The 27,770-nt window shown below is 38.7% G+C and overlaps 1 protein-coding gene across 2 annotated transcripts in view; it reads left to right on the top strand.

Moving 5' to 3' along the window:
* The window catches only part of ADAM22 (ADAM metallopeptidase domain 22), a 1,243,161-nt gene that overhangs the window by 1,105,362 nt on the left and 110,029 nt on the right, over positions 1-27,770 (top strand). The window contains exons 26-27 of one of the 2 annotated variants that reach the window (XM_078663589.1): positions 903-920; positions 7,943-8,050. In XM_078663589.1, coding sequence (XP_078519715.1) covers positions 903-920; positions 7,943-8,050 — 126 coding nt within the window. The remainder of the gene's footprint in view (positions 1-902; positions 921-7,942; positions 8,051-27,770) is intronic. The other variant, XM_078663588.1, reaches the window with a different exon arrangement.

Genomic DNA, 27,770 nt, shown 5'->3' with positions numbered 1-27,770 from the left:
CTTCAAGTTTGAAATTCCCATAGAGTATCAAACATGAACTTTGAGTTGTCACCTCAATTGGCCATCTTATTATTAAAAGCGCAAAAATGGTTTTGTCTCAGAGTCTAGCAATTTGGCAGTATACAATGATAACTCACAGGCTTGAGTTATAAACAAGTTAATGTCACATCTTTGGATGTCACTGTGCAGCCCTTCCCAGTTTTCACTGGTCTGCAGTTCTTAACTCTAAAAGCCATTTGAAGTCTCCAGCTATTCCTTGGATCGGTATTCATGGTTGTGCAACTCGTGAAATTCATACAGCCTTGAATATCTCCATGTATTTCATTTTTAATAAGGTATTCTACCTTTTACATGTCTCACAGTTCTTGGTAAGCTTTAAACATTGGCATCTTTCAAGATTGAAGTTTCTACAGTGAGCTGATAACTTTTTCTTACCTAACTGGAAGAATGTTGTCGCTTCTGCATCCTGTTTTGTGATTCCCCATCTAATGTTCCTCATCACCACCAGCGAGAGAATATCTTTGAAGATCTAGGAGTCTGGTATATGGAAGAGGATAGTGATGCCCATATAGTATCACTTCAGGGGATCTTGTCAGTAGTGGTGCTACCCTTGGGTGTCTATGGCGCTCCTGCTGCGTGAATGTCTTCAGACCCTCTATGAGGTGCTGAACTATTTTAGAGTGGAAAATAAGAAAGAGAACAAATATCGTTACTGTGAGGTATGTAGCTTTCCCATTATAGTACTAAGTTGGTGAGCTAAACCTGTGCATTTTCTTTATTAAATAAACAATGTTATGGTGGAAAAGATGCAACAATGCAAAACTGTATGCAGTGTCTTCAGTTCAGAAACAATTGCATTTGTAACTCATTCTTTTTTTATTTTTCTTCCCTGTCTTGGAAAGAAACTATAGGAAACAAAGGTATGTAACATAAGAACAATGATAATGTTTCACATCCTAATCAAGACAGCATAATTATTGCAATGTGATCGCGAACTAGACTCGGGCACATCATATCAAAAACCCTCCTTTCTATAGATGTGCCCTGTCAGAAAGGTGCCTTCCTTTGACTGGAGCTGAAACTTTTTTTGCAAAGGTTAAAAATACAGTGATGGGACCACATGCACCTGATTCATCAAGTCAATGAACCTGCAAGCCAATCCATAGCAACTGATCTCAATCCACGTTTTTGTTTTCTGTCAGCAAATGCACAGCTCTAAAATCTATTCCCTCCTCTGCACATTTTAATATTTCCTGAGTAGTAAAACATTTAGATTTTTTTTATATGGTGAATTTGATGAGTTCTTCCTGACAGTGGCGTAGCAAGGTCAGGTGGTACCCAGGGCGGAAAATTTCTTGTCACCTCCGGCTTGACAAAATAGCTAAAATATGTGTTTAAAACACATATTTTTTTCATTTTGTCACCCCCCTCAGTGATTTCTTGTCACCCCCGGCTTCACAAAATAGCAAAAATATGTGATTAAAACACATATTTTTTGCCATTTTGTCACCCCCTCAGTGATGACACCCGGGGCGGCCCGCAACAACCGCACCCCTCTTCCTATGCAACTGCTCCCTGATATCTCCATGTGGAGATACGCCTAGAGTTTAAATATATTTAGCATAAAGTCACATTTCTCCTTTGAATCATTGTTAATGTGCTTCAAGAATCAGTATCCAGGTGCACTATACACTGGCCTACCATCTTTTTCAGGATCCTATGATGTGTACTGGGGCACTCATTGTACCAAACTCCTTGCAATTTCATTCCTATTTGGGAGCACTGTCATGGTACACATGAAGAGAAGGCATTAGCGTGCTGCTCCTATGACTTTCAAAAAGGATTTCATTCATTCTACAGTGCAGTCCAAGCTTCCCACGAAGCAGGTTATTCAAATATTAAATGAACAATCTAGGTGTCATTTTAACACATATGTGAGTTCACTGTATCATTATACTTCACTGACCAACTTTAACAGATATATAGTATAGGATATGATCTTTATTATCTTGCAAATTCCTGATTTTGTAAAATACCCTCTGGTCCTTTAATTTAATTTCTCTTTCATATTCTGCGTAATTCAAGGGTTAAGCGCCCAAGGTTGAAAGACAATGCACGTCATTAGTTCAGAAACCTCAGCATTGGGAAACGTCCTATAGTACGAAGCCCCAATCACGCTGTGCATTCACAGCACCAGCAACAGAACAAACGTTTCTTAAGTATGCATTCGTTGTGCATGCAAGTCATTAAAACAACTTGCTTTAGTGGGGCGCATTGGTAGAATAGTGTTGGAATTAAAGTCCATCACCTTCCCTGCTGTTGCGCAGACTGGAGTTGGAATAGTAAATTGAACTATTCCAAAATCCAGCACCTCCCAAGGCAAGCTGCTATAAGACTTGGGTGCAGAGCGCCTGTGTGCTAAAGATTTGTTTGTTCTAATGACGGCGTTCCCAAGGCATGCATGATAAACACATGTGAAACCCAGTCATACATTCCGGCATCAGTAAAAGTCCTTTAGGACGAAGCCCCAATCACGCTGTGCCTTCACAGTGCCAGCAACAGTACGAACTCGTCTTAAGCACGCATTTGTTCTGCATGTAAGTTGTTAAAATGACTTGCTTTAGGGGCGGCACATTGGTGGAATAGTGTTGGAATCAAAGTCCATCACCTTCCCTGCTGTTGTACAGACTGGAGTTGGAATAATAAATTAAACTATTCCAAAATCCAGCCCCCCTCAAGTCTTGCATGATAAACGCATGCGGAATACCGTCATACATTCGCAGCAACACAGACAGTTAGACTTGAATGAGAACATGACCTTTTTGGCTTGCTAAGTAAATCATTGTAGCAGTACAAGTCATGGGCTGGGAATATTGATTGGATTACCAGAACACAAGTGTTTTTCATAATGTGGCAAGGAAATTGTATACGTTTATATGTATTTAACTTATATTTGGTTGCTTCTGCAAAGAGACTTTGAGAAGAGACTTGTTCTGGGGCCATCATGAAAGCCAGGTAGTTGTTGATCAATCACCTATCCAACAGGCAGTCATTCCAGAGAGCTGGAAGCAAAAGTGGAAATGCACATCCACTCTTTAAGGCATAGTGGCTCTGAGAGAGGAAACAATGACTGAGTGTTTCTGATATTTTAAGAAGAGCCTTGTTTTCAGACTATCATGAAAGTCAGGTGGCTAATAATGAATAATGAGACATCTTATATCCAACAGTAACACATCAGGAAATCTGATTATAAAACTGAAATATCGAACCCACTGATCTATTTCATAAAAAAATAAATTAAGGTCTGCTAGCAGGAGCATGAAGCCGCAATGTGTCCAACATGTATGGAGGAATGCAATATGAAAGTCATGATGTACTGAAGATTGAATACACTGTTCCGACAGTGAAGTTAAGCAAGATGTGGTCATATTTTCTGGGGTCAATGATCAACAGAGCAGCAGTGTTCTGAATAATCTTACATTGTTTAACAAGGTACTGTGGCATACCCACTTACTGTGAGTTACCACATAAACATCTGGGCATGGCTACTGCATTTACACTGAACTAACATTCAGTTGACAGGAAAGCCAAAACATCTTGCAAAGAATGATTTAACGGAAAATCCAAACATTGCCATTCCAATGACAGGGGTAACACAGGACATAGCCAAACAATTTTTAAAATCCGGATCCTTTCTCAATGCTGGCAACAGAAGGTGGAGCTCTTGAGCTCATCATTACCACCAATGTCTATCCTTACAGTGTTTAATCCCACTTAGAGTTTGAAGACTTCCCACAGCAGACCAAGATTCCATCATTCCTGTGGGATCTGTTCAGTCGTCTAGAGTCATGGAATACAAATACAAGAAGGCATAGATTCAAGTTTAAAATCAGGAAAACTTTCCTAGTATTTCCTCCTGCAAGTAAAGCAGCAATTATCCTTCTCTAGCAAAATACTTAGGATTCTGCCATCTTTTCAGGCTTAAATTGAAGATTGGTTGATTTGTATGGTACAGGTTGTTAAAATGGAGAGGTTAGTATCTCATTGGTTGAGACCCCTAAACCAATCATTGCCATTACCTCTTAAATCACACTCTCCCTTTCTGTGTCATGAACCAACAACAACAATGATGACTTACCTGGAGTCAAATGGAGAGCAGGAAGCCGTGTGCTCCTGTGCATGACACCAAGCCACAAGAAAGAACTGTTCATGCAAACGCACCAGGTCATGACCTTCGGGTAAGCTGTTTGTCCTGTGGCTACAAATGCTGATACTTTGTAAGCGGTCTTTTTCTTCACAACACCTTCTCTAATTGAATAAAACCATGTTCCATCCAACTGATGTTTCCTTCCTCCCTATGTCCTGGATTCCTTCTACTCGTAGTAAACTGTACTCCACTTCTTTTCAGCCTGCCTCCCCAATATCTGCCTTATTTCTACCAGTGCCTTATAATATGCTTATACCTATTCAGTACTTCATTTTATTCTACCAGTGTCTTACTCCAGTAGCAAAACTTTTAGCCTAAGCCAAGAGATTATGTTACCTAACTGCTTATCCAATATTTAATTGTCAATCATACATCTTTTTGTTGAGTGGGAAATGCAGGCTGCATAAAGACACATTGTGAACACGTTTTTAATGCTCAGTGAAAATTCCATGATAAACCTAGGTAATCTCCAATCCTTAATCTTGCGATTTTCCACGGTTAACTAGAAGCCTGGGAAGTGCATGACGCAGCAGCGAACACCCATTTGCGCATACAAATAAGATTCTCTTTTTGCCAAGAGGTGCGAGTTCACTTTAGTCACACCTGGTTGAATGGCGTTTTAAATAAAACTTCTCCATTACTGTTTAGAAAAGTGAGATATCTGAAATGTATTTTCAGATTAAGGAATTTTTATTCTAATTATGAAAACCTCTCAAACATCATCTCAAAAATTGCCATACAACCTGAGAAATTAATTTAGGCCATACAAACATTTGTAGGAGTTTTCAAGTACCAGTCACTGGTGTCTTGTATTTCTGAATGGCACACAAGGACCACACTAGACATATTTAGCTTTGTAGAAAAAGTCCTTTGGCACAGCCATAAAGCTCAGCAAATGTGTAACTGGACAGTGGCGACCTTGCAGCCCCATAACTTAGTGTTAGTTAAAACCACAAATCATCACCTCCAGGAATACAAAGGCCTTTAGTCATCTCTATGCTTTGTTCATATAATATTATAAAATCAAATTATTGTAATTATAATATTATATATTGAAATGTCTGTAATAGGGTATGATATCTATTTTTTTCTGGCCTTTGCAAAAAAAGTATTTAAGTAGGGTTTCCATTAGGTGGCACCATTCTGACATTGAGAATCAATCTATGTGACAAACTAGTTTATTAAGTAAATTATAGATTATAATCCTGTTCCACTCGAGTGTATTCTACTTCTACATATTATGTGTGTGTTTTAATGTAATTAGGGTATACATCATGAGTATTGTTTAGCAGAAGCTTCAACTGTTTCTGACCAGTACCTATTGTTTGCAGCTGGTTTGCCTACGATTAAATGTGATTTATTGAATCATATATCCTCAACAATACAATACTCTTCATGCTGTATACTCTAAATCGTGTTCCTCTACACAATTGTTGTATTACGACTTCTTTTGGGTTTATCTGAGTACGTTTATGGGTAGCTAAATATTTTGCTCCTGAACAATTGTTTGTAATTTGCATAGACTGTGTACCACACCACAAGGAAGCAGCAGAGTCCTATACATCCAAATATCAGGAACCAGTTTACAAGACAGATGGAGGGGAGCAGTGGGAACTGTCACCATGAATTGTCACTCCGATTAGTGTTCTAAGAGGACATAAGGTTCTTAATTTGGCAAAAACGGCAAAACATAACTCAAATAGCAACTGTTTACTTTTTTGGTCTTTAGGTTCAATGATTGCAAATCTTAGCTGGAACTCTAAGGCATTATATTACAACATTATAACAAGTAGTATTTAGAGAAATTATAAGGTGGTGGTAATCAAATCTATTTACTTGGGCAACTACCTAAATCTACCTTTAGCTGAGCCTATGCATATGGACAAGTAAGCAAGAGGTTAAACAAAAATATGCCTTGGAGTGAAGAATCAACTCCATATTAAATTTGCAGACGTAAGTCCATGCTACACAAATTCCATCAGCCAAGCTGTTATAGATGACTACAAATCTGGCATCGTTCTAAAAAAAATTGTATTAGCTAGTGGAAAATCATAAATCCTGGCATGAATCCTCATTATGCAGTAATCTGGAGAGAGTGACAGAGTTCAACTGTCCTTATGAGCCTCAGTCCCTTCCTGTTAGATACCTGAACATCTACATAGTTGAGTGGCCGGGTTTTAGGAAAAATGCATATTCAATATAGTTTTGATTGTGGAGTCAATATGCTGCACAGCCAAGGTCCTCAACAGACAGTTATTACATTTGGCTAGTGGTACAGTTAATTTGATTTAGAGAGAATGCTTGCTATTTTTGTAAAAAAATAGTTCCATTCAAAAAGGGGGAAGGTGGATTTTGATTTAGCGCAACTAAGAAAAGGAAGGAATAAGAATATATTTTAAGAGATCATCCATATGAGTTCTCACAGCCTGAATTTCGGAAAGAGTTTAAAAGTAAACAATATTTACATCTCTTCATCTAATTAAGATATTGTGAAAAAAATCCATAGAGATTTGTGGGCATCCTGAATACCGAACCCAGATTATCGATGGGACACAATGTTGAGGACAAAATTTCAACAGCAAAAAATTGACCGGTAAGTAAGTCTCGATTTCCTATAACTAACTCCACATAAATGTACCTATTGGGTACATAGATCTTCATGGTATGTATATGTTGAGTTAGGAATAGTAAATTTATACTACCCTATATGCACTTAACTTTCGATATTTTGTCCCTCGATATTCTGTCCTTGAGATTCCTTTCTCACGATATTCTGGAGGCTAATATCCAGTAGTACAATCATAAAGGAGGACACTAATAAAACAAATCCAATGCTTTTTTGTGTGTACATCTAATTGAGAATGTGCCTTAAGATAACAGAGTTATTTGGGAACAACTATTTAGTACATAGGTCCATGTTCTAGCTCTCACACAGGAAACCCACATGCCATGTCCAATTAAGCCCAATAGTTTAATTGGTGGTATCACACTGCATTTTAAATTTACAGGGAAGTTTCTCTGGTTGCGGTTGTATTGTAGACATGTTTTGGCCCAGGGATGTCTGAATTGCAGCTTTCTTCTTGGCAAACACAAGGGCCGTGGGTTATCAGTGATTTTTTGATTGAATACATAGTCTGTGTGTGTATTAAAGTTTTAGATTATTTAGAGGACTATTCTAATATGGTCTGAGCTCTGTGTTGTTCTCACTCACTCCGTTATTTGCATTAGTTTGCAATGCATTGTACAGTTTTATATTTTAGAGACACTGTTCCCTGTATTGATCTAAAATTTAAGACTGCAACGATATACCTATGTATACGATTCCATTTGTAATTCATCAGTGTTTTCAATAACTAGACCTTCACCAACTTTTAATCAGAAACGTTGCACCCTAATTCAGTGTTTAATGTTTTCCCTTGTTAATAGCTCTAAAACTCACCTACAGTGATATAGACTTATCCAAAACATAACGCTGAACAATGTCGTGAAAATATGTAGTGCAATGTTAGATTAACAAATCTAAGACAGATGGATGAAAAAGTTAACACTGTAACTGCCACAGACCTTCTGCTGATGTGGTTGTCCAAATCCTTTGTTAATGTTGCTAACTTGTGTATACCATTATCCTTGTCCCTTCCCTCCTTCCCCAAACTAATATGTGTTCTATTTGTGTAAGTGTGCGCATGTAGTCTTTGTGCCTTGTTTTCTGACTCTCCTGTGTTTATTATGCTTCAGACAAATTCCCCAGGGAGATTATGTAAAAAAGCCTGGAGATGCCGACTCTTTTTATAGCGACATGCCTCCCGGAGTCAGCTCAAACTCTGCATCTAGTTCTAAGAAGAGGTCTGCTTTTCTGTCGCATTTTCAGATTTCTACCTGTTCCATCACACATTATTCCATTAGTCAGAACATTTCATTATTTTGCAGCAGGTTTGATTACTTCTTCCTTCTTTGTCATTTGTTAACAACAAAAGAGCATCCCTTGTTCTCTGACTGCTGGGGTTGCTTTGAAGTATGCTCTGCACTAGAGGATACTTTGAACTGTTTGTTTTATGCCTGGGCCTAAATTGATCACTTACAAATTGGGAGCATTTCGGAAATATGGCATATGAAAATGATTCGAAGTGAAGGTCACCCTAGTTTTTCCATCATTATTATACCATGCCTGTGCAGTCAAAGGAAAAGGTAGCTTTCGTGCTTTACATGTGATTCTCGAATGAAACTGATTAAAAGTCCATTTATTCATTTTGAAAATGTGTTTACTGTTTTTGGTTTGTTTGAAGCTATCTTACATCGCTGCATCGCTAATGCTTCTTGCCTTGCATCCACTGTATTTTTTATTGTCACTCATTTTCTAGGTGTTTTAGTTTTATTTGATTGCCCAACACGCTGACTTATCACTGTTCTCGTATTTGTTGTACATTGCAATCTTTAGACCAGAGGGTTGCTATTTCAAGATGCGACCTCCTTTGAAAATACCAACCCCCTAGCCCCTCGTCTTTTATGGCTTTCGGTGAATCACCCCGTCAAAGAATGTCATATTATTAGCTTCAGGACTTTATTACAAATGATGCATGTGAGAAATATACAGAACATCGACTGGGATAGTTTAACTAATAGTGCATATAGATGACGTTTCATTCCATTCCACCTTTTTTGTGCATCGGTTATTCTCCGCAAATCATCTTTCGTATCAATAAATATTGCACAATTTGCCTGAACTGTCCCAGAGAACAACAACACATTAATAGTGAAACAATATTAGGACTGCCATTAATGTTCTAAACAGAAATGAAAGGCACAGCACAAAAGATGTTCCATAGAAATATTGTAAATTATGAAACATGATAATACACTAGTTAATATACTAATGTGCTGTTTTGCCCAGCAGGAGTCTCTATTAGTCACCGTGGATCCGTCCCCAAAAAGCAACCCTCACCTTTCTCAGTGAACCCTCATATTGGCGCCCCTTGGTGATCACTAGGAACATTAATAATCATGGCAATTTGCTGATGTGCTGTTTTTCTCAATAAGAGTCTCTGTCGTTCACTGGTGTCCTGCCCCCAAAAAGCAACCCTAGCCTTGTTCAGTGAACCATCTCATTGGTCCCCTTGTTAAGATATTTAATTGATCTGCCCATTGTATTTCACTGTGCTCTGTTTTGTATATATAACAACAGTAAGCCAGTTCTACATTTCTATCGTTTAAGGATAAATTTAACTATTAGTGTCCTGTGGAGTTCCTGTTTATGTGCAAGTGCAGTTAATGTCAAGCAAATCCAAGATATTTCTATGGTATGCCTTACTAAAAAACATTTCTAAAAGAAAACAACCCCTCGTGAAGGGCAGATGGACGGGTCTTTTACACATGGTAGGTTGGACCACAGTTACAAATAAGCAAAACAAAAGAGCTCGCGTGGAAATTATTAGTTCTTTGATGGGAGAACAAGAGCAAAGGAGCATTCAGTCTGTTGACCAATGTAAACATTCATTTATTCATTCTGTAATAATTTTAATAACAATTCACATGGATACCTTGTTATGTTCAAAAACAGACAACGAAATCTTGGTGTTGGAATGTATTGTGCTGGTGACTCGTCATCCGTAAATAAATCTGTACAGTATAAAATACATCTGGAGTCACAACGGAATGGACCCACTTCTACAATTGTTAAAGGGGGAAAAAGGAAACGGGGGGAGAGGTTTTCTGAAAAAGAATCTGAAATGAGTCTGTTTTCAATCCAAAGACTCTGTCCAAATGTATTATGAGAGCTGCCAAGGGGTGCTGCTGGTCGGTTCAGGAAGAGCCAAACAGTTCATATCCTATATTTGAATTGGCAATCTCTCCTGATCCAGAGTGAGAAAGCACATCATTGACCCTTCAGGTAAATGTCGTCGTGTTTCAATCCTGGCTGAGTGGAGGATCTACTAAGGACGCGGAACTGGGCACGCTTCCCTTTGATCAGTAGTGCACACAGGCTGGAGAAACTGACTTAAAGATGCAGGGGCATCTTTACGAGCAGAGTTGTGTCCATCTTCCACCAAGCAGGTGGTGCAACAGCGACACAAAGTCCTGAATGAGATTTATGAAGCCACGCTTTGCGTTGCCCTGAGTGGCTCCATAAATCTGGAGTAAAGCAATGCAGTGCCAGTTGGTGCATTGCCTTACCCTGCGCTAGGGAGGCATTCCATGGGCATTGCGTGAGTCTTCCCACGCAACTCCCAGGGTTTTTTCCGCATTCCCAGACTTACCAGAACGCCTTCCCAGAGAGGCAGAATGAGGAGAAAAGTCTTTATATCTCCTCTTTACCTCCTCTAGCTAGGTGTGCTGTATCCTGCACCACACATAGAAAGAGGAATTTGCCTCTCTGGATAGTTCTTATGCAGGAAGGTGTCCCCTCCTGCACAAAAACAATCCTGCATACAACACCGGCCTCCTTGCACCATGGTGCAAAAGCGCCTGCGTTGGCACTAGACAGCAAGAAGGGCGCCAGCGCAGGGGAAAAATGCAGGAATGCACCATATTGCCTTATATACAGCACATTCCTGCCCTTTCCCTGTCATCCAGTACAGCGCAGCAAGGTGATTTTCTCCACAGCACTGCATAACGTTTTCTGAAATCTGCCGCTTCATGTTTTTATGCACCATTCAGCGCATTCAGAACACAATCAGGGGCCCAATGAAATCTTCCTCTATGATTAAGCTGCCCACCAGGAGATGCTTGCTCGGCATTACGGGTGAGTGGTGGAGGTCCTCTCCACAGATTCATGGTGGGCATGGCATTCCCACTTTCACCGTAGTTCCAAAGATCCTAACCCAGACACTGTGGCAGGGAAAGACACATCCCCCGACAGGGAAGTGGTCAGTAGAAATGTGCCTGTCCTGAGTATATTCACATAATAATGAACATAATGTGTTTTGCGCTTTTTTAATCTATTCTTTACAGAAGTTAATGCTCCACTCGCAGCATTTTTCTCAATAGACATCTACGGCGAGTCAGCTGCATTGTTATTCGACTCTGATCGTAGGCGCCATCTTTTTGAGGGAGAGTGAGCTTTCTTACAGTCTCCTGTCTATGGCTAGAAATTATTGCTGTTAAGAAAAAAATGTCAACAGAAAGGATAACTATTGTAATCAAGTATATATGATCAAGAAACACCTTTCAAAGTCAGTAGTGAAAGGAATAGCATCCTCTCTTGAAGTTTTTTACAGTAAAACCTACCAAAACGGACACATTTTTTTCTACTATTTTCATAGAAAAAAATACATGTGTTCTATATGTAGCGTGTTAACCAAATTCAAACTAGGAAATAAAGTACAGTTCTTTTAGATTCATTTTTTTCTTCAAAAAGTGAAAATAGAACATTTAGGTGAATTGATATTCGGAGTTAAAGAAGAGTTTATGAGACGTTATTCGCACCATTGGAGCTGTGCGTAGAGCACTCCCACATAAATAACCAGTTTCGCGGATGGAGGAAAGAGGGGTGCTTTAAGTGACTTTAAAGTCCACAAAATAAATGTCAATGTCATCAGCACATTTTATAAAGGTGTACTTTCAAGCTAGCTCGCCCGATTTGAATTCTGAGGCTTTTAGTTTGTTCAAAGGACTAAGCAGGCGATGTTGTATAGATGTTGGCACCGAAGCTAGTGCCCACCATTTGCCATAAGTATGTAAATCACATACATATTGAGAAGGGCAAAGTTTTGTTTAAGAGATCCTCCCTCACCAAGCAGTATTTGCATAATACCACTGCCTGAATGGAAGTTACTGCACTCAGCAGATGCTCCTGGAGGAAAACACCATGGGCCGGATTTACTGAGGCTGCACTGCAGAGTGCCACAAGGCAATGCAAAGCAACCCATGGTATGTACTATTCAGCGTAAAGGGCTCTTTGCGATGAAAAAGCACCCCCCTTCAGCGCAAAAAAAAGTATTTGTGCTGCTTTGCATCAATTTGTGTGAAGGGAACTTACTGGTGTGGATCAGCGCAAATATTCATAGGTTTTGACTGAAAGCCTTTTCTACTAAGATAGCCAGACCAAAAGCCGGCGTAAACAAAGATACATTGGTTCGTATCTAAAATAAATGATGCATTTCATGTGAGCTGCACTGCACACCAGGCATCCAATTCTTGGGATCCTGCTGAATTTGTCTAGCCATAGGAATTTGTGCTGGAAGGGTATGCTTTCAATAGAAGTCCTATGCAAGAGAGACACTGCACATTCACATCTGTACCATGGTGTGAGGCTGTGTGTAGGCCATCTTTTTAGAGGGTGGCAAAGTGTATGACAGCAGCAGTAGGCAAATCTTATACAGTATTGCATGAATAATTGATCAATCTGAACCCAAGTGAACAATTATTTGGAACTAAGAGTGGAGGTCAAAGAGGATGCAACATAGGCTGATTTAGAGAAAAAGTAGTAAACACTAATAATAGTAGCAAACGCAAGTGAGGAGATACAGAATACGCCTTTCCCTCTCACCATACCATTCCTGCTAGGACGTTTTCAGTCACATGACTGAACCATCAAAGTTCAGCTTGGCAATTCTTTAGGCTGTCCATGGTAATGGCAAACTGGGTATGTTTTGAAGACCCAGATGTTAGAAATTACAGGCATCATTCATGTGAATTTTGTGGCCAATATGAGTAAAAGTTACAAAAGTGAATAAATATATCAGATATACTGCAATTCAGCACTGTGTCGGAAACTATGCTGATTTTGAAGGCAGCCACTACAACTGTTGAATATTTGAAGGCTGTGATTCTATGTAGCCTCATGAACAAATCCTCGAGAGTACATTAATATGAAGAGCAACACCAGTAATCGATTCCAGTATGTTCTCTTGATGGATTCTTACTATCTAAATTATGTTTCCTGTGGGGGCACTCCAAAGACTTTTTAATGATAGCCAAAACAAAACGTTAGCATATTAGTGCTCCTTCACATATCCTTGGAGGCACAGTCCCAGTATGTTCCACTTCCTTTTGCAATGCTGAACGTACTTGCTTGTAGGGATCTAATGAACAATTTGATCTTCATGTGTTCCACTGTACAGACTATTTTTAAGTCTTGGTCATAGAAAGCTTTGGTGTTCTGTTGGCAGACCTGCTGTTTCCAAAACAATGCAATACATCATATATATTTAGGGTGGGCTTTGTGCCAGCCCCTTGCTCATGAATAGATGGTTTTGTCCTCTATCTCAGGTGTCTGCTCTTGATTTGACGGCTTCCCTCTGCATTCTTGTGCTGGTTGGTTGATTTGTATCCTTCAATGCTAACTTGAGGGTAATTTTGTTTCTTTACAGAACTCCGCCGGAGTGCATTTGTTTGCATGCCCTCTCTCAACTTGTTCCTCTTCCTACACCAACGGTGGTAGAACTCTGTGTGGATTTGACATCAACCCCTATCTTTCCCTCTTTTGGCTACTGTCTGGGCATTTTTCAGGTTCCAGACTTCCTTGACTTCCTTCCTGGGCAGCCATGTACCTGGCGATTGCAAAAATCCGCTCAGGCATCCACAATATTTCCAGGTGTGACCTGAGTTCCATTTCCTTCCAGGTAGTGTGCTGCAGGTCATTCCCTAACAAACAATCTAAAAGGAATGGCAGGGCTCACTGCAACTTTCAGAAGACTTGAGACCCCCCACCACCCAACTCAAATAAAACAAGGGCCACCGGGTAGTGACCCTTACAGTTTTCAGCTACTATAACCTGGTTGAATGTGTTGGGTAAAATGTGCGCTGGGGCCACCAGCTGACTCCTTACTGCAGTCATACTGGCTCCTGTGTCCCTCAGAGCCTCAACACCTTGCCCATTATTGATGACTCACTGCCTTTAGTTTGCAGTATTGGAAGGCATGTGGGCTTTAGGAACCATCACATCGAGGAACCTCATATATAAGCTTCTTATATTCGGTAAAGCTAGGGATATTAAGTCTCCCTGCATACAGGAAATTCAATCACTGTTGAAATTTGGTGAAGTTCCTTCATGGGTGAAAGGGTAAGTCTTAGACCGAGGCAATGTCCTTGTCTTGAACCATGTCCTCTGTGTGATCGCATCCAGAATTAATCCCAAAGCAGCATTTTAAAAATGTAAGGATAAATTCAACTTTACCATTAAAGAGGATTGATCATTGCAATTCCATAGGTACTAAACATGACAACTCAACCTACTTCCAATTGAGGATTATACTTATTAGATGTAGCAAGGAATCCCCAATGTTAGCCTATGGAAGGGCTAGGCCTCATGGTAGTGAAACACGAATTTGGGAGTTTTTCACTACCAATGTCCTGTATTTTCTATAGGCCCGCTGTGTTTTCTCCCTTATGTTGGGCTAGATGCACATACTGAGCGGCTTTTGCTTTGCACACGTTATCAAAGAAAACACTGGTTTTTGTGCTACACATTTATTTTTTAAATAGGCTGCACATGTTTCGTTATTTGGTTCTTCTGCTGGGATTCAGCCGTAACATTTCATGCAAGGTCAAAAAACACCCACTCTGTTTTCTTTGTGGTAGGACACTAACACCTCCACATAATAGACAAATCCAGCTGTTGTTATGAACATGAAGTTATGATTTAAGCTGGGAATTGTCATTTGGAAACCAGAGAGGACAAATTCTTGTAAAGCAAAGGTCCTGAGATGAGAGAGAGCTATGCTTCCTGAGATGTAGAACAAGTGCCTATCTATGCCAGGTGTGTGGTCACCCACTAATCCCTGAACTCTATAACACTGTGCTTCTAGAGTGAGGGTAGGCTTAGGCAGATCTGTCTTTCAATATGACAGGACTTTTCATTGTGTACCATCTGTTGATTATGATAATCAAATTTTTGACCTGTATATGTCTTTTTATTGCAGCGTAGTTATTAGAAAATAGAGCAAGATAGTTCCAATTCATATTTAAGCACTCTTTGTGCCTCTTTTCTGTTTATTTTGTATACTTATGAGTGAGAGAATGAAAGGCGATGGCCTGCTAGCACAATCCCTGAGAGGGTCTAGAGTCAGCCACGGCCCGTGTAGGGCGTTCCACCGGGCGGTGACGTGGGGTGGGGGGTTGTAAAATGCGGGAAACTGACGATTTCAGGTAAGTACCGGGGAAAAAAAACGAATATCGTTGCGCTTGCTGCATCGCCAAATGTGATGCAACGCGCGCAACATAATCCGTTTTTTCTCCCGATACTTACCTGAAATCCTCCGTTTCCCGCATTTTACAACCCCCCACCCTGCCCCTCCCCCGCTCCACATCACCGCCTGGTGGAACGCCCTACACGGGCCGTGGCTGTCTAGAGTGTTGTTTTCTGGGATGTCAATGGCTTGTTTCTCTGGAAAGGTTAGGACAACAAGTAAGGTACTATGACCAAGTCTGGATTTGGGCCCATAGGCACTGATGTGGTATGGAGGGTGTTGAGACAGAATATCAAGTTCGAAATGTCGATTTACACAAATATCGAGTTGCAAATATTTAGATTCAGAAATATCGACAGCAAGAATATTGTGGGCAAGAACATCTAATGTAAGGTAATAAATCGTTTCTAAAAATATAGCAGTAATTAATATTGTTTGCAAAAATATAGATGTTTAAAATATCGATTTTTTAATTAGTGTTATGTGTTTTGGTTTATATTTTAAATGTATATGATGTATTTTTTTTAATAAGTATTGTTCATGTTTTTTAATATCTAAGTTACATTTTTAGTAGTTATGAATTTTATTTTAATTAAGTTTTGCATTTTTTAGTTCTGTAGCAGGGTGTGTGTTTATAGAGGAATAGGGTTGGAAGTAATTTAATTATAATTAATTAATGATTATTTTTTATTTATTTTATTTAGATTTTATAGCATTAATTGTGGGAAGTAATTTATTTGAAATTACTTATTAATTGGTTGTTAATTAATATAATTAATTAATTGATCATTATTTATGGTAATTGTGTGATTTTTATTTAGGTGTGGGTTGTGGGGCTTATGGGGTGAAGGGTGGGAAGTAATTTATTTTTAAATAATTAATAATTAGTTCTTGATTATTATTAATTATTTGATAGAAAATTATTTACGGAAATTGTGTTATTAATGTTAGGTGCAGGTTGTGGGGTTTATAGGGATAAAGGGTGTAAAGTAATTTATGTTTAATTAATTAGTAATTATTTGTTAATGTATATTAACTAATTAATTGATAATTAAATTTGGTATTTGTGTTCAATTAATTAATAATTCGTTGTTAATTAATATTAATTAATTAATTGAAGATTTATTGTTATAGGGGTACAGTGTGGGGAGTAAATTAATTTTACTTACTTTATAATTAGCTGTTAAATACTATTAGCTTTTTGATTGAAAAGTTTAATTGTGTAATACTTTTTGGGAATTGGTAATTAATTATGTTATTTGAGGAAGTACATGGTTTTAAATTTAGATGTGTGTTGTGAATTGTGTGGTGGTATAGGGTAGGAAATGAAAAAGTAAATTTATGTAATACTTAATGTTTTTGTTTCAAAATAATTTTTTGTTAACTTTTTAGATTTTTGCAAATTGTTTTTCATTTAATTTAATTTAATATTTGTAGGTATTTTATAAATGTATTTAACAATATAATATTATGTTTATTTTTTAAATACATTCATTTGTATTTGAAATTGTAATATTTATAAATGTTTTAATTTATTTTATTTTAATATATTTTCATTGTTGTTAAAATTTAGTTTTTTTTACATTTTGAACTGACTGGAGTGAGAATATTATTTGTTACTCCTGAAATCCAACACTTTCCCTACTGTTGCACTCACTAGAGTGGGAATAGTCATTTTTACGCCTCCGCTATCCAACACTTTCCCTACTGTTGCACTCACTGGAGTGGGAATAGAAATTTGTATCCCTCCGCTATCCAACACTTTTCCTACTGTTGTGGAGAAGTGTGGCTCAATGGTTAGAGCGGCAGACCCTGATGCAGAGGTCTGGCCCGGGACCAGGGTTCAATTCCCGCCTCGGCGGGTCTTGGGCTCAATTTCCTCGGACCTGATCATTCTCGCCTCGGTGCCTATTCTAATCATGGGTCCCACTCTGAACTCTGGGCAATAGCTTGCTTAATCTCCACAACGGCCCCAACAGCGCTGGGATGCCTGGCTTCACCTTGGGGGTGCCCAGGAGTGGACATTTCACAGGGAAAAGCCAGGAAGGGTTCCACAGCGGTATGTCTACAGCGCCAGGAAACCCGGGTCGGGGTATAAGTGCGCTTTACAAGTACAAATTCATTTCATCATTTCATACTGTTGCACTCATTGGAGTGGTAATAGCAATTTTTACCCCTCCGCTATCCAACACTTTCCCTACTGTTGCACTCACTGGAGTGGGAACAGTAATTTTTATCCCTCCGCTATCCAACACTTTCTGTACTATTGCACTCACTGGAGTGGGAATAGTAATTTCTACCTCTCCACTATCCATCACGTTCCCTACTGTTGCACCCACTGGAGTGGTAATAGTAATTTTTACCCCTCCGCTATCCAACACTTTCCCTACTGTTGCACTCACTGGAATGAGAAATGTAAGTTTGAAGATTTTTTTAAAGTTTGTTTTCATTTATAATAGAATGTTTTTTATTAGACTTTATGTTATTAGTACACACACACACACACACAAATATATATATATATATAATGTGTTTGTATATATGTTTGTGTATATATGCATACATATATATGTAAATTTTTATTTAATTTTTAAATTCTAAAATACATTTAAATTAATAGTTTATTAATTGTTTTCAAGGAAATATATACATTATTATGTATGTGTTTAAGTATTTTAATTAATTGTATTTATTATATAATTCGTTATTTTGTATAACTATATTTTTTACATCGATATTATTTTTTCAATATTTTTGTACTTACCTGTTTAAGTATAGGAAGTCTATATTTTTTCATTCTATATTTTTACATCAATATTTTTTACTTCTATATTTTTAACTTTCATTTTTTTCAGTGAACCGTTTAAGGAGAGAGCACATGCACTATAGGACTTATTAGCAGTGGTAAAGTGCACAGAGTCCTAAAACCAACAAAACAAGATCAGCAAAATTGGAGGCAAGCAGGCAAAAAAGCATGGGGGGGACAGGTCTAACAATCAATTTGCCAAAAACTTAGCTGCACGGGTTTCGAAAGCTTTCATTTGCCATCTGCCAAGTCTGCATGTGATCAAGAAAGGGAGCTGCTTCTGTTCCTTCAAGTGAACACTGCACATACTCTGGGAAGATTGGTTTGGAAGGGACAGGGATGTGGCTTCCCACATTCTAATAATTTTTTTTCCTGCCGTTTATCCCCACACATAACTCAACCTTCTAAATGGCAAAGGTGAGAGGCCCTTGTTTTTAGAGTAAATTGTATGCTTTTCCTCACTAGTTGGTGACCCAGTGCCCTATCATGACACTACACCTCCTCCATTAGTTCCTGATTGTGCAGTTGCCACAGGCTCAAAGAGTTACTATACATCAATCATTATTCTAGGAGGTAAAATAGTTATAATTATAGTTGAGTTTTATATTTTGAAAAATTGTGCACATTGCAATCCGTTATGTTGAAACAATTGCACTAGTGCATATATAATATATTTCTCTAGTAAATGATGGAAAATATTATAATTTGCAGGAAGATTCGGTCTGAGCCCACTCACAAACCATCTGAAAAGGGTAGATTCTCATTTGGAATCGGATCTTAGGTGAGGAATCTGTGGTTATAATTATCTATCAGAAGAACAAGTTACTTGTCTTCAGTAGCATTCTTTCTGTTGACACTAAGTGCAGATTCCTCACTTCCCTCCCACCTCAACAGTTCTTTGAGTATTGCCCTTTACCATGTAAAATAAGGTCCCAGGTTAGTGAGCAGGACACTGTTACCTAAGACACTCTAGGCCATATTTACAAGGAATGTGACTCAGTGCGTGCCTCAAGCCATTTGGCTGTGCCACACTGAATCACTTTTAAAGCACAAGGATGTGACATATTTACAACAATATGTTGCATCTATTGCTTTCCCCTGCGCTGGCGCACAATCGTCTGTAAGCGCTGGCACAGGCACCCTTGCACCATGGTGCAAGAATGCCTGCATTGTCGGGAGATTGATTTTGTGCAGGAAGGGACACGTTTTGAGGTGATTTCCTCTTTCCATGCTGTATAATGCAGCATGCATTGAAATAGGAAAAAAATGATTAGAAATGTAAATATTTCTCCTTGTTGCGCTTTGCTAAGCCACCCCTGGGGTTCCATAGCATTCTGACGCATTTCCAGGTTTACAATTTCTTGGAAATCTGGAAATGCATCAATGCATCAGAATACATGGGTGTTGCGTGGGCACACCCACAGCAACACCCCTGTCATGCCCCTTACACGCAAAGTGTTGCGTGAGATGGGGCGATATTTACTAGCACACGTAAAGCCACGCAGGGTGGTTTTACATATCCTTGTAAATATCGGGCAGCAGGTTGCGCCACCGGTGCGCAAGGAGCATGAAAATAAGCCCCTCTGTGTCTTAGTGTACAGAAAAGGAATAGTGAATCAACTGATGTCAGCTCACAAGGATGGCACTTTTACGCTTCACAACTCCATCCATTCTGGGGAGGCATGGACTACTGCAGAGCCGCATAGTGCCACTTGTTGGCACATGGCAGCACTGCTCCACAATTCTCTGGACCAATTCTGCTATTTTACTATTATAAGTTGAGGAAGCTGCATGGAGATAGAGTATCCACCAGAAACTGCATTACCAAAGTTAGTTCACTATATTTAGGAAGAAATTACTAGGTGTTGTAGACAGTATAGCGTGCAACTCTACCAACCGAGAAGAGTTAAAAGAAGAGTTTGGTTTTTAAAGCATTTGTGAACTTAAGGAGTGAATGGCCAAGTCTTAGTTCTGCAGTCAAAAAGTTCCAGGATGAAAGTTCTAGATACCTACACTGGACAGACAGAGTGAGCTAGATCCTAAGGCATTCTTATATGAAAACCTCAGTGCCATTTCGTTCTGAGGGGAAATAATGTTATGTTTTTTTAGATATATAAACTCGATCTAGAAAATATTTGCGCATTACATAGATTCATGTTTTAATATCTTTAAATAAATGTAGCTAGTCTATACTCATACTTGCACACATCCCACACATACAGAAAAAATGATCTGGCAGTCGATCCGTCTCCTACATTGCTCCTATAATGTAGAACAACTTACTGCTACTTGAAAGAGCTTCCTCCTAGACTCACACCTGCTCTGTGCCAGGGTACCCTCCCACAGGATAGTGCCCGCTAAAAATTTGCATAACATAACAAAAAGTATTATTCATTAAATACAAGTAGATTTTCATATATCCACAGATGATAGACCCAGATGTGATTACTCTAATAGCATCAGAGAAACTATGCAAACATTCCCATTACATTTTTCCTAATCGAACAAAGGCATTTAATAACCCAACAATGCAACCTAAAACAGGGCATGTAACTGGTGCTTTGCACAACAAAAGGCATGCATCTATAATTCAATTGGTATGACAACAATACTAATCAATCGCTTAATCGAGTTCCACATTCCTGCACATATCTGTATTTCATAGCCGGCAGCCCTAGATATGCTAGACTACTCTTCTGACCCTACAATCAAGGTAGAATTGTGTGCTGTCATGAGAGTTGTGGCTTTCCATCCATACGTGTGGTTGCTTATTTTATTAACCCTTGCAAAATCATGAAGGAGTACCCCGGGTGAGGAAATATTAAGATGCCTTTGCAACATGCAGCTTTTATATGTGACTAAATAGATCTGAGTGATTCTTCTGGGTTTTACACTCTTAGCTTTACGGCTACCTGCAGTGTCTGATACCTCCAACACTCTCCTCTTCCTTTTTAATCTGTGCCACAGATGCAGGGTATGGCATTCAAGCTCACTCTATATGTCTCAAGGGCAGGTCCTTGAAGGCAAGTAAGGGCAGGCAAGTAATGGATGTCACTTCTTTCTCTCAACCTGAGCTCCAGAAATTATAACTGAAGTGAGGAATATCGGGAGAAGCAGTCAAAGGAGACAACAAAAAAGAATCAGAAAATTTCTCTAAGAAGAAACAAACAGTCCAAAATCGATTCTGGCTAGCAGATAAAGCTTTTACTTTCTTACTGATTTACTAAAGCAATGGCTCTTCTTTTATTTTGCATTTAGGAAAAAACATAACTATTGTCTATCATCTTTGGGATCAAAATCCTCACAATGAAATATCTTACTCTTCGGACACTTGAGTCTTTCCGACTCTTCAGGCTCTTGAGACATGTTTGCCTTTTTGAAATTATGCAGGTTGAATCAACATGTTAATGACTTGACCAGTTCTGTTGCGACACACTAGATGTTATTTGAGCCCCCGGAGCCACCAATATTACCATTTTGTCGCTGATCATTAGGGCTTATCACCATCGTTCTCATATATTATCTTGTGACTTTACTCTCAAGAAGGGTGCTCAGACTTTAATATCCTACGGGAACAACAATTATCTAAATGATATCTCTCTTAGCAGGGTTATAAGTAAGAGTATGGACTACGATAATATTGTGGTACAAAAATATTGCTGTCAACATATCGAATACAAAAATATTGATTTTACATCCATATGATATATAAATATATTTTTAAAAATTACTCTCATATATAACTATATACCATTTCAATAGTACCTTCAAAAACGAACCTGCATGTGAACCTTTTATAAAAAAAGGTTTTAAATATTTAAAAAATATTCTGTAGAAATATATTTAATGTAAAAATATGTAGAAATTATGTCATGTTGGCACATAGGTAAATCAAATATTTCCCAGTTAACAAACATAATTATACTTATTTGTAATACCCTAGATTTAATTCCATTAATTTTAAAAACATCATGCACTATGCAAACGTATTTAATTAAAAATACATTTTACATTATAAAAATATGCCTATATAAAGAGTATATGTTTATTATAATAACATAATGCATTAAATAATATTATTAAAAACATGTTAAAAAAATACTATAAACATAGATATCCTCAGTTAAAAAAATGCAAATAAAAATCATTCAAACAGAGTAAAAGAAAGTAAAACATACACTAATATTTGCAATTTGAAAGAAAAAAATGTGTGTGTGGTAGGTGAGAGTTACTATTCTAACTCTCGTCCAACATAGAGTAACCAGCATAAATCAAAGGTGGGCAGTTTAAGTATTCTAACTCTACAAACCAACATTATGCAAAGTACATATAATTGGGGAAGGGGACGAACTGACCATTTTAACTCCACTCCCACTTATATTGAGGAAAGTACATAAAGCAGGGAACAGTTAGATTTACTTTTCAGGCCCTGTGTTCACAAACACTGAGGAAACTGCATCTGTTGGGAATGGTAGATTGACTATTTCAACTCCAGTTCCACTTACATTGGAGAAAGTGCATACATTAGGGAATGGACATATTTACATTTCTAACTTCATGTCTATAAACATTTGGGAAAGTGCATGTATTGGGAGGTTATTATTCTAGCTCTAATCCCACTAATATTAGGGAAAATGAAAATATTCGGAGAGCGTCAGATTTATAATTCTAACTCCAGGCCCAAAAACATTGGAAACACTGCATATATCTGAGAGAGGGTAGATTTACCATTTAGTATACTGTTCTAGATGCAGACATATAATTGTATAAAAAAGAACAGTTTGTTTTTGGGAGAGCTTGGGAGGAGTAGGGTAACTGGAAAAACAAAAAAATGTTAAATGAATATTAGATACGTACAAACAAACATTATATCATCAACCACGAGCAAGTGATAGTATAACATTTATATTTGGTAAATTTTTGTCATGTCCTTCTCCCATTTAATGACTATTTTAGGAACTTCTTTTTTCTTTGTTTAAGAGCCCACTTCAGTAGCAGTCATGTTTTCACTCGTGCCGCACCGTTTCTGTAAATAGGCCTGTAAATCATGTATCTTATTTCTTGTCCCATGCCCCAATCATCCGCCGCCCACTGTCGTGTTCTCCATCCCATGTCTGCTTGCCCTGTGCTTCTCCAACCATCTTGAAATGTATCTCCCCAGTCTGCATTTTTTCCTATTGCAATCAACCACTCACCATCCTCCTGCAGTTGCTTGCTCCCTCCCACACCCCTGTGGCTACTTGCCCTGTGCCATAGTGGAAGAGGTGCTGGAGAGTATCTGTATAGTAAGTGTTTTGTGGTTTAGAATACAGTGCACAGTACATGAGCATCCCCTTTATGTTCTCCATTGCCTTGCAAGGTCCTGTGACCGCTTCATTTCAGTTGCCTTTCAGTCACTCATGCTCACCCCCTTCCTCACCACCCCTGAGACAGTTAAAAAAAACAGGAGCATGTTATAACGGGCTCCCTGGTTACTAATAAAACAGGCTTCAGGAAAGGCTTGTTTCAATTCACTGGATGGTCATTGTAAAGTACCACATGCCACCAGCTGCACTCCTAGGCACTGGAGTGCATCCGTATAGTAAGCTCTTTGTGGTTTACAATACAGCACACAGTTCATGAGAAAAACTCTCCATGGTCTCCATTGCCTTGCAATGTCACATGACCACTTCGGTTACTAATAAAACAGGCTGTGGGAAGGTCTTGTTTCATTTCACTGGATGGTCATTGCAAAGAGCCACATGCCACCAACTGCACTCTTAGGCAATGGAGTGCATCTGTCTAGTAAGCGATTTGTGGTTTAGAACACAGCGCACAGTACATAAGCAAGCACATGGTTTGGTGTGTTGCAGAATTACAGGTTAACAGCTAATGAACAGTCAAAGACTGATTACAAGATAAAATAAACAAAGGCATTATCAAAAGATGGCACCCCGCCTCTGAGATGTAGGTTTGGTAAATGTTGAAGCCAGCACCCAAGAAAATTCACATTACTCGGATTAAAAACTGCAACCTACCAGGTCGCTATGCCCTGTGCGAACCATAGTAACAACAGTGGTAAAAAAATAATACAATATTATCACTTTGAAATTTAGGGCTGACGTATCTAAGCACTGCAAGAATATGTTACTGTTACACATAATAACAGGATTCATTTTATTACCCTCAGAATGTCCAAAGGTCGAGTAAGCCCTGCTGGACCCAGCCATGTGATGGAGTGATAACAGCACAGTGGCCTACTGAGCTGGCTTACCACTTTCTGGCAATGGCCTTGACATCTACGTGGTCGTTGTAAATCCAATGCACTAACTGGAAGGGAGTTATGGTCAGATTATACCATGTTTATGTTAAAACAGATAGACATAGCAGGGTTGTATGATTTTACAACGAATTCCGTTGTACCGCATGCCTTTACCACGCATGCGTCACCACGCACATCCTTTACCACGAAAATACCTTTTACACGCATACTTTTACAACAAAATATGCATATAAATGGTATTTTCATGTTAACGGACTTTCACCCTAAAAATGTAATTTTTTTTATTTAACTCTCTGCTAGAACACCCATCCATGCCTCCTTACCTATACTCTCCTTGTTTTTCCGTCGTGACGTTGTACGTCATTAAGAGGAAGCGGAAGTGTTTTTCCGTTACCTCTTAAGACGCCGATCTCCTTCACTTTTTTTTTCTCAAACAGGTTCGTCCTTTTCTTTTTAAACCCACGCTTTTCTTTTGTTGGGGGGAGACCCCCCAAGCCCCCCCTTAATTTATTTTTTTACTTTAGCACACATGCCTTTACTACGCTTTTCGTAGTAAAGGTATGCGTGGTAAAGGCTTCTCGTTGTAACCACGCATGCGTTGTAATGCATGCGTGGTTATGGTGTGCGTGGAAACGGCCGCGTTGTAGTGGCCGTTTCCCACATAGCAGTGACCCACAGAATACCATGAAGTAGGAAGAGGGAATAGCTTGAATAAAGGATTCCTGAATTTGAATCTACACATGCAATTATCGCTGCATTTTGATGATTGTTGGCTCAAATACTTCTATCCAGTCAAATAGCTCAGTGGATTGAGAGCCTGCACCCAGCATGTGTGTGTAACATACAAGTCACAAGTATGAATTACACTATTCACCTATTGAACAAACTAGGCATCATGATTTTACTAGGTAATGTTTGCAGCACTCAAAGGGAATTAACACATTCATATTGTGTTTTGCTCTCTATCAAATGGTAAATTTAATTTGGGATGCCTAGTTAATGTATGCCCAGATATTACAGAAAGGTGTAATGGTGCATCAGCGGCGGGTGTTTGGGTGCTCCATCTGCCTGTGGAACACTTACCATCTAGCCATGCAATGCTGAAAACATTGACATTGACAAAGGCGATAGATTTTGCATTGCAGCAACCGATTGCCTTTGCCAGTGCTTGTTTTTAATTTTGTAGTCACTAATTCGTCATCAAAATTCTTGTAGTCAGCAAATGCCATAAAAGTGTACATGTACAAATCAAATAAAACCACGACAAAACAGTGATTATCTTCTTTAAAATATACTTCCAACATTGCAAGAAGATCTCCGTAATAATCTTTAAAAGAGAAAATATAGCAAATCAACAGTCAAAACATCTGACATCCAGTAACAAAAGATCAGCAGTCAGTGTACTTTAACTTGCCTAGCGTAATTCACTGAATGGCGACTCCCTTCATTTAAGACTTCCCAAAATCCTGTAAGAAAATGCCCTACTGAAGAGTAGTTTTTAGTAGCAGCACTGTTGCTCTGCTGTGCTAACAAGCAGGATCTTTTCTTCCTCAGGTTGGGAAAATGAAGACAACAAGAATCCAGCTACAGTATTGGGGGATCAGGGGACAGCCCTCCATTACAGGAACAACAAACGCCAGCACTGGATATAAATAAATTACAACTCAATATCACCTGCCATTGGGGTGCCCCAAACTGGGTATGCCTCCTTACATTAACAGAGGGCTGCATTGCTTGCACATAAAGCAACTTTTTGGACCAGCACATTTTGCTGTGTGCAGTAACTAACAATTTCTTTATGAAAATACTTTTATTATTTTTAAGTCAATTTATTTTAAATGATCCATTTTTAACATTATTAATAAATAATTCGATTTTCTAAAATGTAGTAAGACATTTTTGTCTTAAATTACTATGGAAACATGTTCCATTATTGTAATTTAGCTGTGCTCCCTACAGACATTTATTGGGTAAACTGTGTTTATGCCACTCCTGGAGTAGGTGAAATGATGAGTTGCTTAACGTTGGCGTTGGGGGGCTCTCATTCAGATCCCAAGCCACCGAGACTTTCACAATTTGGAATCTCCATGTGCACATTACTTGTGAAATCTTCAGCAATGAAGCAGAGCATCGTGTGTAACAAGTTCCTGTTCCTCAGAACTGACAGGGAGCGCAACATAGCAAATAAAAACCAAAAGAAAACAGGTCCTTGTTAAGTAAGTTTTATTGTCAGTTCTTACAAATGTTTGGAAATGTCGATAATTCATTTTAGAAAATGTCATATGGCATTTTCTTTTCCCAACATGAATGTAAAATAAAGTCCCACTGGTGTACCACAAGCAAATATATTTGCCCCCTTGCAAAATGTTTTGGTTAACCTTTATTTATGGCACAGCTTCAAGACAAGGAACTTAAGGAAAGAATTGTTGCCATTTGGTGGATCTACTAAATGAGATTCATTTTATGGCGTATGAAGGAGTAAAATGCTGTCAATCATATTGAATATAGCCAGTGGATGAAGTTGGTTGAGCCACTGATAGACTCTGATGGGCATAAACAAAATGTGAATGACAACTTAACTGGCCAATGAATGAAGAGAGTTTATTCAAAGCTCCCTTTTGTAAGCATATTATATATGATAAACCAATACTCCAGTGAGACAGGTAAAACTGTCCCAAACGCCAGACCAAAATTTGCACCTTTATCTCTGTTGTAGTATAAATAAGTAAATCCATCCGGCCCAGAAATGTAGCAAGATGAAAGAAAGGGGAAACAATGCCCTAGGGTTATTTATGTAACACCTCTGGCAAAGCCTGAATGGTCCGACAAACATCGCAGTGGTCTGGTCAGCATGTGGTATTTTCTATATTTTGCATCTGACCTATGTCCTGCATCTACCAGGATTACAGTCCCTCAAAAATAGTTTAACTTCAGGTCACAGTGGAGCCTAGGCTTGAAGCACCATTAGAAAGACGCTTGCTCCTTCTGTCTGGGTGCACAGAAAACTCTTCTCTCTCCGTCTCTAATCCTGAACTATCCTCAACTGAGTCAGGAACTATAACAAGACCTCTACACCCAACATGAACAAATCTCTGTTCATCTGTTTTAAGACTTGTTTCTGCCTCACCGTTCAGGTGCTGTTTGGAAAATGGGAACTCTGGTATCTCTAACCTTTAATCCCTGTTTTCCAGCTGCTGTACACGTTACCAGTTATATGGAAAACAACAGTGGTCCCTGACAACAAGACAATTAATTACAAATAAATATAGACTCAGTCAGTTCTATATTGTAGAAGACATGCCCAGCCGGGCAGAGGTCCTCAAAATATGTATTTAAATCAGAAAATGTTTTCAAAACACAATAACACCTTCA

Source organism: Lissotriton helveticus, chromosome 10 (assembly GCF_964261635.1).
Source record: "Lissotriton helveticus chromosome 10, aLisHel1.1, whole genome shotgun sequence".
Classification (NCBI taxonomy): domain Eukaryota; kingdom Metazoa; phylum Chordata; class Amphibia; order Caudata; family Salamandridae; genus Lissotriton; species Lissotriton helveticus.
The sequence above is the reverse complement of the archived record's forward strand: the minus strand, read 5'-3'. Positions and strand labels throughout refer to the sequence as shown.